Below are 11,024 nucleotides of genomic sequence, written 5' to 3' on the forward strand. Positions count from 1 at the left end.
TGTCTACAACATTTGTCACAGTGAAAAATTAGAAATCTCAAGGTTCATCAATTGAGGATTGATGATTAAATACAGAATAACCTATGACTGATGATTAAATACAGCATAAAAAGAAAATATCTATATGAACTAATTGTTACATGCCAAGAAGTATAATGTGTTAAGAGCTCACACTCTAGGAAGAGACTACATGGGTTCGACTTGCGGCTTGGCCTTTAAATTTCGCCCATCACAGTAATTTGAGCAAATTACTTAATCTTTCTCTGCTATAATTTCCTTAACTGTAAAACAGTGATACTATTAGGAGGATTAAATTAATAGGCTCTATGACAGGCTCTAGAAAAGCATTTTACATTTGGTAAGCTCTCAAAAAAGTTAACTATTATTATTTTCACTAATACAAAAACATGTCCAAGACATGCTGGAAAGGGTGGTAGGTGCAGAATACTATGTATGAGCAAAGATCACAAATTCAAATGACAGAGCTAGGTAAAGAATATAAATAGGTTCAGTGGGAATTGAGAGAAACTGGAGAACACATGCTCTATTTCCAGGGGACAACCACTTAACCAACTATTGTCATACGAAAAAGAGGTTGCCATGTTACTGAGTCTTAAAAAGTTAAAAATATGGGTTTATATGAAATATATTTTTAAAATATTAGAAACACACTTTTTTGTAAAAACACAGCCGGGGCCTAATGAATCATGTGTATTGGTCAGTTATGGCCATCGGTCTGCCAATTTGCAAACTCTGATGTAATAAACATATGCTTGTATACAGAAGAACAAAAATAAAAATCTTTTTCTTATTTTTAAATGTTTATTTTTGAGAGCGAGTGAGTGGGGGAGGGGCAGAGAGGGGGAGACAGAAGATCTGAAGCGGGCTCTGCACTGACAGTAGAGATCCCCATGGGGGGCTTGAACTCATGAACCATGAGATCATGACCTGAGCTGAAGTCAGATGCTTAACCAACTGAGCCACTCAGGCACCCCAAAATTAAAAATCTTAAAAATGATTAACACTAGAGAGAAAGAGACTGGGAAAGTAGAGTGGTAGGGCTTCATTTTACACTTTACCTTTCTGTACTGTTACATATTTTACAATAACACAAACATACTCCATAAGTTTTTAAAATTCATTAACAACATGCTAAGTATTCAGAAGCTATCCCATTTGCAACTAAATTCAAATGTAACTACTATCACGGAGACATCAATGCTATCACAGCATAATTTTTTAAATTTGCATTAGGATCAAAATTCACTATTGACTCTTAAGTGGAAGGGAGAAAAGGTGATCACATTTTTAATGTTTCATCCTTTTTGTGTCTGAAAATAGTATTTACCCTATTCAATTTCTTGTGTCCAAGATATCCAAAAGTTCTTAACCTGAATTAGACTTTAAAGATCATTAATTCGAAGTATACTTTTTTCTTAATGTTCGTAAAAAAAAAAAAAAACTTAACAGTACATTTCCACTTAGCACTCAAGCTGGTCTCTTCCTTTCATGAGTTTCTGCATTTTTATTAACATTTTCAGCATCAGGCAGACACAATTAGCCATGATCCTGAAATGTCAAAGTACAAAGAAATATGTAAATTTCTTTTGGTCTTATAGTAATAACCATCCCTTCTCTAATGCCCTCAACCCAAAAGTGAAAACAATCATTCTTTAGACCTGCAAGTCTAAATGGATATGCTACCATGTTTAATTCTTAGCAAGGTAGTTTGTGTGCTTCCCAAGGGTATAGTAGATTAGAAACTAGAAGGTGAAGGGCAACTTATAAAGGCCATAAGGATTAAATAACAGGCGCCAAATGCTTAGAACAAATTGAACATGTTTATACCATGTATATAGGCCTGATAATTGTTAGCTATAATTACTTAAACCTGATTGAACAAAAATAAATTATGTTCAATATCTTCTATGTTAGAAAGTAGGAAATATGTAATGGTTTAAAAATTTGTGTCAAAAATGGCTTTACACGAAAAGTTTTGATGTTTATACTTAAGTAATCTACATCAAAAAGAAAATATAGAAGCACTTTATTCCTTGAAATGCAACATAAATGAAGCATGAATTTGTCAATATCCAAGTTGACTAAATAGCGTGTTCCTATTAATGCTAAAATATAAGCTCCAAAAGGACTAGGACTGTATTTGTCTTATTCACTATTGTATCCCTCACTTTAGCACAGACCCTAGCACATAGATGTTGAATACTGAATACATTATTTCCTTTGTTCATCACATTAACTCTATTAAGTAAGCATAATTACCCCCACTCAAAGCTAAGGAAACAGAGGCAAAATGCAGTTAAGTGTCTTGAAAGTCATAGAAGACGTAGAACTTTTGATTCCTATTTTATGCTATTATGACCATCAGAACTGACCTTCAAAATAACATTTTCAGAATTTCTTCAACCTATAAATTTTTCATTTTTTAAGATGACATTTTTAAAAATTACTATAAAATTACTCTAAAATAATCCTCATAAGACTTGCCCATCAACTAAGAAGCAAATATATCAAACCTGATAGTATAAAAATGTTTCAAATACACATTATTAATATCATCCTCTTACTAGCAATATATAGAAAAATACTAAACCCCTGAACTGTCTTCTTACTAGTAACAGTGAAGTTCTGGTTAACCTAAGTGTTTTTGGGTAGCTGCTTCCTAAGCCACTATATAAATGTCACACCACCCAATTTTTTTTATTATACATCTCCTATGCCATTACTTCATTAATAGGTGCTACAACAAAAGGACACAAAAGACGTAAAGCACACAATCTTCTGTTTCAAGAACTTTAAAACCTACTTTGACTAAGATGTTTATACATGAAGACATTACCAAACTGCATCAAAGCAACATATGATGAGAAAAGGAAGATTATTAAATATACACTCCAAGTTAGACATATATGGTAGGCATTTTCACATACATTATCTCAGTTCTTACAACTCTGTGAAATAAGTATTGCCATCCTCATTTTGGAGAAGGAAACTGAAATTCAGAGAGATTAAATGACTTCCCAAAATAAAGACCAAATCTGGGTCTGAAATCTAAGTTTGTTTGACTCTAAAGTACTTTTGTCTTTTTTTAAAACTATACCTTGTAGCCTCCCACATATACATGATTACAGGGTATAGACAACATTTATAAATACTGCAGGAAAACAAAGACATCATCGTAGAGAATAATTTCTAGGATTTTGTTGAGGAAGTAATGCTTGAGCTAAGTCTGAAATTAAGTATAAGACTGACACTACTGATAACAGAGGATTACCAATGTCACAAAAATTTTTCAATGTTTATTTACTTTGAGAGAGACAGAGCATGAGAGGGGGAGAGGCAGAGAGAGAGGAAGAGAGAGAAAACCAAGCAGGCTCCACACTATCAGCAGAGTCCTACAACGTGGGGCTCAATCTCACGAGTCATGAGATTGATCATGACATGTGGCAGAAATCAAGAGTCTGAAGTTCAACCAACTGAGCCACCCAGGCGCCCCAACACAAAAATTTCCAAATGAAAAAAAATCTAAATATTTTTCCTTCAGTTTATACTGACAGGACTTAACCTCTGAAATTTTATCTTTTCTTCCGTTTCTTATTCTTTTGCATTTTTCTAACCCCTCCCATCATGATTTTCATTGAGACAAAAAATATTAACTAAGTCTGATATCCTATATTTCTCTTTCCAGTTGTTCAAGATGCTAAAGTATAGAAACATTGCCATGAGAGTTTAAAGTGATCTTAGAGAATGACTCCTTCTGGTTAGTGGTAAGAAAAGCTAAGAGTTAAGTAATATTACAAAACTTTACTGGCCAATCTAGCATTAGAAATCCAGTCTTCTAGTGTTCTTCCCATGACCCAGTGCTCCTTAAATTTTTGGTGTCAAAGGACCAATAACAGAGAAGATTGATGAGGTCTGGAGCTGTAAAATGGGTTTACTTGAAATTTCTTTGAAGTTTCTAATTTTATCTTAACAATTCATGTGAATTCTACATTCTGTTCCTAATTTACACATACTTAAAGCGGTTTAAATTATACATTGTCAAGTAAAATTGATACTAAGACTTAGTAAGACTAAAATTGATTCTAAGACTTAGAATCCTTAAAGAGTATCCCTTGACACAATATCATGTACCCAATATGAAAAGCAGGACACAAATTGTATAATGCCCCTTTTTACCACATCTCATTTCCTTGCCCCCTTATTTTTCAAATTAGGAATTTTTTTTAAAGCATATAGTAAGTTTAATTCCATTCTTTCAAAATGCATATTTACTGGAAAAACTGTAAAAATAATCGGGTTGTTTAATTATAAAATTTAAGAAAGTTTAATTAAAATTAATATATTGAACACAAATTCACTTATGAATTCATTGAACAACCTGGATACAACTTCTACATGAAGATTCTTCATTAGACTTTTGCTTTTGGGGTGGTTGCTCAAAAATTAAGCAAGACTGCATGCTATCCATACTAACTACAGTCCCAAATACTTTTGGGCAGGTTAAATAATCTTTTCTTCTTCTGTGGTATTTATCTTCTCTGCCCAGATGTGAAGGAAAAAAATCTCTTGTGGTTTCATTGTTTCTTTTTTAGGATCTCTTTTTTTTTTCCAAATATGTTTCCTTGTTCTTCAATCCTATTTACAGGAGGAAAGTATAAGTTTTATCTATTTTACTGAGTGTTTCACAAAGTACTTTATTCACCTTAAATACGAATGTATCACCAGTAAGAATAAAATTAGACTCTTATTGTTTCTTCCCCAGCAACATACTGCTGATTCTCCACACCTCAGTTAATGTCAAATAGTCATACATGATTTTAATATAGTTAAAACTCTTAATATATAACAACATAGGTACTGCTAGCTTATAAGGTTGTTAGCCAGTGATGATAGTATATTCATTAGAAATTAATGATTTCCTACTTTAGCTAAACATTTAATTCTCTAATACGTTGATTTCAACCAAAAATTCGTGAAAGAATGACCTAGTTTGAGGAATAGGATTCTTTTTAACAATGGTCATACAGATCAATATTGGTATGTTTGCCTGAACACAAAATTCCATTCAGTAGAATTTAAGTTTGGTTTGCAATACGAATTTGCCTAGTTAATGACAACACCTATTCTCAAAACAAAGATATATAAACATCAATAAATAAGCTTCTCAGAAAATGTACAAGGATAAACTTGAGGAATGAAAATAAATGCCTCAACAATTCTAGACTTACATGATTATAATCTCCTCGGTTTAGAATCTGTTAAATATTTTCAATGACTTTATTTATGAACGACTAAAATACTGCCTATATGTAATATATTTGGTGTTCTACTTTACAATTAGTTTTTAATCTCTATTAGTCTTATATTTGTTCTAATATCTTCTACTGATTACAGATCCCTATTCTCATTCTCTATATTATATAAATGCATGCATTCATTAGTTTCCTGATGTTTCTGTGAAGCTTTAACAGTTAGAGAACTAGTGTGCTCCCTGGATAAAGAGTTTATTTAGAAATAGAAAAAAGTAGGTGAAAAGTACACATTAATATATAATGAGTCTGCTATAAACCTAAAATGTTTCCGTGATAACCAATTTTTATTTACCTAAATGTTCCCATTTTCCTGATAATTAGCATAACTAAAATAGCCATGTCACACTAATTATTATAATCTAATTTTCAAGTCCAAAATGATTCAAGACCATTAAGCAAAAAGAAATGCCTCTGCTAAATATTTTCCTACCACTGTTTCAAAATTCTAATATTTGATGAGAATTTCAACAGACTGCATACTACATCTATTTGCAAAATTCATAGCCAAGATGAAGACTAAAAAAAATATAGAGGATGAGAAGTTTCAAAGTATACATATGATTTTTCAACAGATAATAAAAAATGTCACAATGAAAGTCAATTAAAGACTTGAGAAATGACAACACAATTTCACCAAAATACAAACACATTGTAAAATGTGTGCATAGGTAGACAATACTCTCAATCACCTCTTAAAAATAGATAAAAATACTTATCATTATCATGAAGCATGTAGAAGATATTTTCTAAAACACGCTCTCCACCTTTAAGAGAGCCACAAATTATAACTCATAAAATCACAATTTTAAGTGAGGCCTCTTAATTCAATTTTCTTAAGTATGAAGTCATAGTACTAAGTTCAATAAAGAAAACTTTTACACAGTAAAACTGCGAAACTTTAAGTTATAGGAGACACAAAATCACACAACATAGCTTCATTTTTGTAGGGTTTTTTCTTGCACAAAATCACATGGAATATCAAGACCACAAATTTTAAGCTGTCTGTAATAAGCATCCTCTATTTGCAGACTGAGAACTGGTGTTCTTTCCTCTGATTCTTCTGTTTCCAGGCTCTGTCGAAGTTGACTATAACTTTTCAAGTAAAAACATAAGTTATTTCTGACCTCACATGTCCATTTTATCATCACATACTATTGTCCTCCATTACCATTTCTTCCAATTCTGAAACTCCTTTTTCGTTCCTTCAGCTATATCCTTATTCTTGACCCTAGACTTTTCCCCCTTAACTACTGTACCTCATTTTCATGAGACAGCTTCTCCAGATTACTGTTAATTCCACTGCCAAAGTTTTCTCCTTGACATCTTGCCTGTGCCACCTACCTATTCCACCTAAGCTTTTCAAGGTCCTTGCATTTCATTTTTATTCTGCTCAAGAACCTCATCCTCACAATATATTCATTTATAAGGTTGCCACTGACTTTCAACTCCCCTTTGAAATGCCAGTTTCTTCTTACCTTTAGTAAATGAACCAAATTCTCCCTTCAGATAGTCACATTTGCTCCTAATTCATCTGGGAATGGAATTCCTTTTACACTTAGCCCTCAAACACACCGTAATTTATTTAAATAGCAGCACAATAATTACATACATTGTTTCTTTAGTTGTTTCCATACCAATATTATCCCTATTGTACTGTAGGGATAGAGATAAGGGCTGTTCTCTTTCAAAGCATTCTGTACACCTATCTACTGTGTCACTTTACCCAGGTAAGAAGATTCACTAAATAAAACTATTAGGGAAAGCTTAAATTAACAACAACAACAACAAAAATTTTTTTAAACGCTATGGTTTAACTTGAAAACAGCTTTGACCTTTCGTTTCCATGGACAGCTGAAATACTTTGGATTCTATTAAGCTTCACTCTTACTACTCTATCATTTTTCAAAACTGGCTGGACTGTAAAGAGCAAGTTGAAGGCTGATAGAGGCTGTACATTTTTTACACCCGTGATTAGATTCTTTGAAAATCAGCAGTGTCAACTCTAAGAATTCTGATACAATTGAATCTTCACACAAGGCAACAGTTTCAGCACCAAAAGAAGAGAACAGCGCATCATCTGCTTTTGTTGGGGGGGGGGGGGGTTCCCCTCCCTGCAACTGGCTTGCACTAGTTTCTCTATCCCAGGGGCTTTCCATTAGGAAAATTCAACAAACCACCATTAACATCTGGAAAGAATACCACGGCAAGGCAACCCTTTTACTTAAAAGAGAGGAAGGGGTGCCACGGATATCTCCTTTTCATAAAACTCAGCAGCCAAATAAGCTTAGCACTCAATATCTACCGACAGAGATTTTTGTTTCTACCTAATAAAAGCAAGTCTCATTCAATTTAGTCCCTTCTCGAGCACCGTCTCAACCTGTCAGAATTTGACAAGAGAAAAAAAAATAAGAAGTGAGGGGCGGGGGACTAGGGAGACACAAGGATTCCCGTCTACATCTCTTCTTTTTCCAAAATCACAGCAAGTGTGCCTTGGATTTCCTTCACTCCAAACTAAGCCCTCAGATTCCAAATATAGTTCTTTAACCCCCACTTCGCCACTGAATTACACACAAACCTTGCCAATTACAGAACCACAGCAGAACCCCCAACAAATTGGCTTGCTATTCATCTCGGAAGTCATGCCCTGCAGCAACTGCCTACCGCCGAACTGAGGGATATTACCCAAATACAACGCAACGGAATCAGACATGCAGAGCACACACAGCTTCTGCGAGGGAGGGAAACGAGACCCAGGAAAAGTGCGCTGCTCACAAGCCTTGGGACCAACCGGAGAGGGGGGTTCCCAGAAAGGAGGGGGACAGAGAAGCCCAAGTCGGGGAATCCTACCCTCTCAAATAAAAAGCCCCGGCCACAGGGTGCAGCCCGTCCCTCTAAGAAAACCAAGAGGCGGGCAGAGAGAGGGCCCTTTGCTGGGGAAGGCGGAATGCAGACACTTTCCGAGGTCTGGGTGCAAGCGATCCCCCACCTCTCGGGACAGACAAGGGGTGTCCCACGGGTGGTTGAGGGGATGCCCGACTGGCGACGGGTAGCCTGAGGCACAGCAGAGTTTCGCCTGCTATTCCCCAGTGTGGTGTCCGGCCGGTGCCCGGGGCAAGCACAGCTACAGCAGCGCGGGGCCGCCAGCGGAGGGGGGAGGGGAGGGAGGGGGTGGAAACGGGAATCCCCCCTCTCTAAGACGAGCACTGGCGGAGGAAGCGCGCCGGCCAGTCAGAGCGGCGTGCTTCAAGCTGCGGAGCCGGGATCCCGCCGCCTGCACCGGCAGCAAGGAGCCCCGCAGCGCCCGCCGCACCAGCCCCTCAGTCCCCGGGGGCCAGGGACTTCGGCTGCGAAGGCACTGGGGCCTGATATCCCACGGGCCGGCCCCAGTTCCTGGGGGGCCCGCGGGAACACCCCAACCTCCGGCGGCTCTCAGCGGTTGTAAAACGCGCCCCCCCGTCCCCCTCCTCAGTCTTCCCTCCTCCCGAGGCCGCAGAGAAGAGTCACCACAGACGAGAAGCCTGAGACTAGTCGGGGACAGCGGCCGCGACGGTCCCGGACCTCCTCCCCCGGTTACCTGTGAGGACTCCGACACGGATTTGATGGTCGTGGTTAGTGAGGATCATTCCCTCGGTCGCCATGTTTCCCAGCGCAGTCACCGCACTGACAGGAGCCGGGAGAAGCCGGAGCCCGGAGCGCGCGGGCCGGGAGCGCGCTCGCCTCGGAGAGCGCGAGAGCGAGAGCGCCCGGGGAGCTCGCGGCGACCGGGCAAGGAGGGGGAGGCGGCCGGGCGCTCCGCGGCCTGCGCGGGGGAGAGGCCCGGCCGGGAGTGCGCGAGTGCGCGGTGGGGGGGGCGGAGTCAGAGCGCGCGACTCCGCGTCCAGGTCGGAGGAGGCTAGCTGCGGTAGAGGGGTCGGGGGGCGGGCCGCAGGGGGGAGAGCGCGCGGAGGCGTCCGACGAGGCCGCTGAGACCCAGACCGCCCTGCGGAGAGCGAGACCGAGACCGGCTAGATAGCAGGAGAGTGAAGGGAAAGGAGTGCACACGCTCGGAGGGTTGCGGGGGCGGACTCGGGGACAGGGGCGGAGCTACACCGCGAGGCGTGGAACTCGTGGAGAGTGAGGGGAGGTGTGAGAGCTCGGGTTGCAGAGTACTGGGAGCGGGAAGGAGGCGGCCCAGCCCGAGAAGGACGGAGGAACGCTCCTGGGCGCGCGAGTAGCGGCGGATTGGCTGGAGAACGCGGAGCGGGTGCGCGCGGGACGCGAACGCCGCCTCAGCCGAGCCCCAGACAGAAGCAATCCCCTGCCGAGCCAGCGCGTCGCGGTGAGCCAGCGCGTCGTGGTTAGCCGCCGGCCAGCTCTCCGAGCCGCGGAGCCGCTCTCCCAAGGGGAGGAGAAAAGGACTCAGCATACGGGGCTTCTTCGTGCAGCCGCTCGACCCCATGAAAGCGCCAGGAAACCTGCAAGTGGCTTAGAAAGCTACGTGGGTGGCAGAACGGTGGCCACTGAAACCGAGAGCCCGCCGTAGTGAAGGAGTTATCCTGTCCCGCCTCACCTTCCCGCTTGCTTCGTCAGTCGGCTCGCCCTGCCGGAGGATTTCCATTTCTTCTCTGCTTTAGGATCCCATTTCCAACTGTGTACCCACAGGACGGTCCTCACAAGCGAAGCAGAGCATCCTGAATGGGGATACCTGGCTTTTCTTCCTCCCGGTGTCCCGTGGTTTCGTGGCCTTACGCTCCATCACCACCACGGTCTCTGCTTTTAGATGAAAAGCACCAATCTCAGAGAATGAGAACAACGTGTTCCTCGCCCCTGAACCACGATCGAAAGATTGGAAGTAGAAGCCAGGCCGTGACAATTGAGTTTCATTTCATCATTTGTAGGATGTGAGATTACCATAAAAATAGTTTTTGTTGTCACTTATTTTCATGTACCTTTCATAAATGTATTATTAATCACCTTTGGCAATTTCACCTTGGCTTCTTGTTGTTGTTTTCTAGCCTTTTCAATTTGGGAATTAAAAAAATAATACACACATATTTTTTTTCCTAATGTTCTCAGCCATGATAAAAAACTTGGGGAGCGTAAGAATGAAAAGCAAATTGTCAAAAATGTATAATCAACGTTTGTACGCAATTAAAATCTCAATTTGATGGTTATGTTTTTTTATTGTGCCATTGAAACATGGACTTATCCTCTAACTGAAGATTCATATTGTTTTGTATTTCATTTTAAATAATGGGAATACAAAGTAGATGATGGATGAAACTGAGGTGGGATAAAATAGTAAAATTTCTTTTGAGTATGTGCATTGCTAGGATTTTTTATGGTAGATAAAAAATGGAAGGCAGATCATAAAGCCACTTTAATAATCTATCACCATAGAGCCTGGTGGCCAACAGATTCTAAACTAGTTTCAAGTGAGAGAGATATATGTGAAAATACCTCCAAGAAAATGGTTGGTTACGTTGCTGCCTTTGCAGTCTATATTGTAATCTTTTGCCTTTGCAATCTTTATTCCCCACGGCTCCCTCAAATTTGAAATAGTTGTAAAATGTCTTGAATTTTTAGAGAAATTCTAACCCTGCCTACTAATAGGTTCTATGACCTTAAACTAAGTTTGGGGTTTTTAAGGTTGCAGACTAAATAAGCACCCTCTCAACTTAGAATATTCTATAATTATCTGTAGAAAGAAAC

At 39.8% G+C, this 11,024-nt stretch overlaps 1 protein-coding gene across 16 annotated transcripts in view; it reads right to left on the reverse strand.

Moving 5' to 3' along the window:
* GPHN (gephyrin) overlaps positions 1–9,549 on the reverse strand; it is a 635,492-nt gene extending 625,943 nt beyond the window's left edge. For 4 of the 16 annotated variants that reach the window (XM_086709479.1, XM_086709488.1, XM_086709481.1 and 1 more), the window contains exon 1: positions 8,908–9,546. In XM_086709479.1, the coding sequence (XP_086565605.1) occupies positions 8,908–8,971 (64 nt within the window). In that variant the 5' untranslated portion in view covers positions 8,972–9,546. Of the gene's footprint in view, positions 1–8,907 lie in introns of all 16 variants that reach the window. The other 12 variants (XM_086709484.1, XM_086709476.1, XM_086709492.1 and 9 more) reach the window with 9 other exon arrangements.
* Between the last annotated feature and the right edge of the window lie 1,475 nt (positions 9,550–11,024).

This window comes from Puma concolor, chromosome B3 (assembly GCF_028749965.1).
Source record: "Puma concolor isolate L17-30 chromosome B3, mPumCon1.1.hap2, whole genome shotgun sequence".
Taxonomy (NCBI): Eukaryota; Metazoa; Chordata; class Mammalia; order Carnivora; family Felidae; genus Puma; species Puma concolor.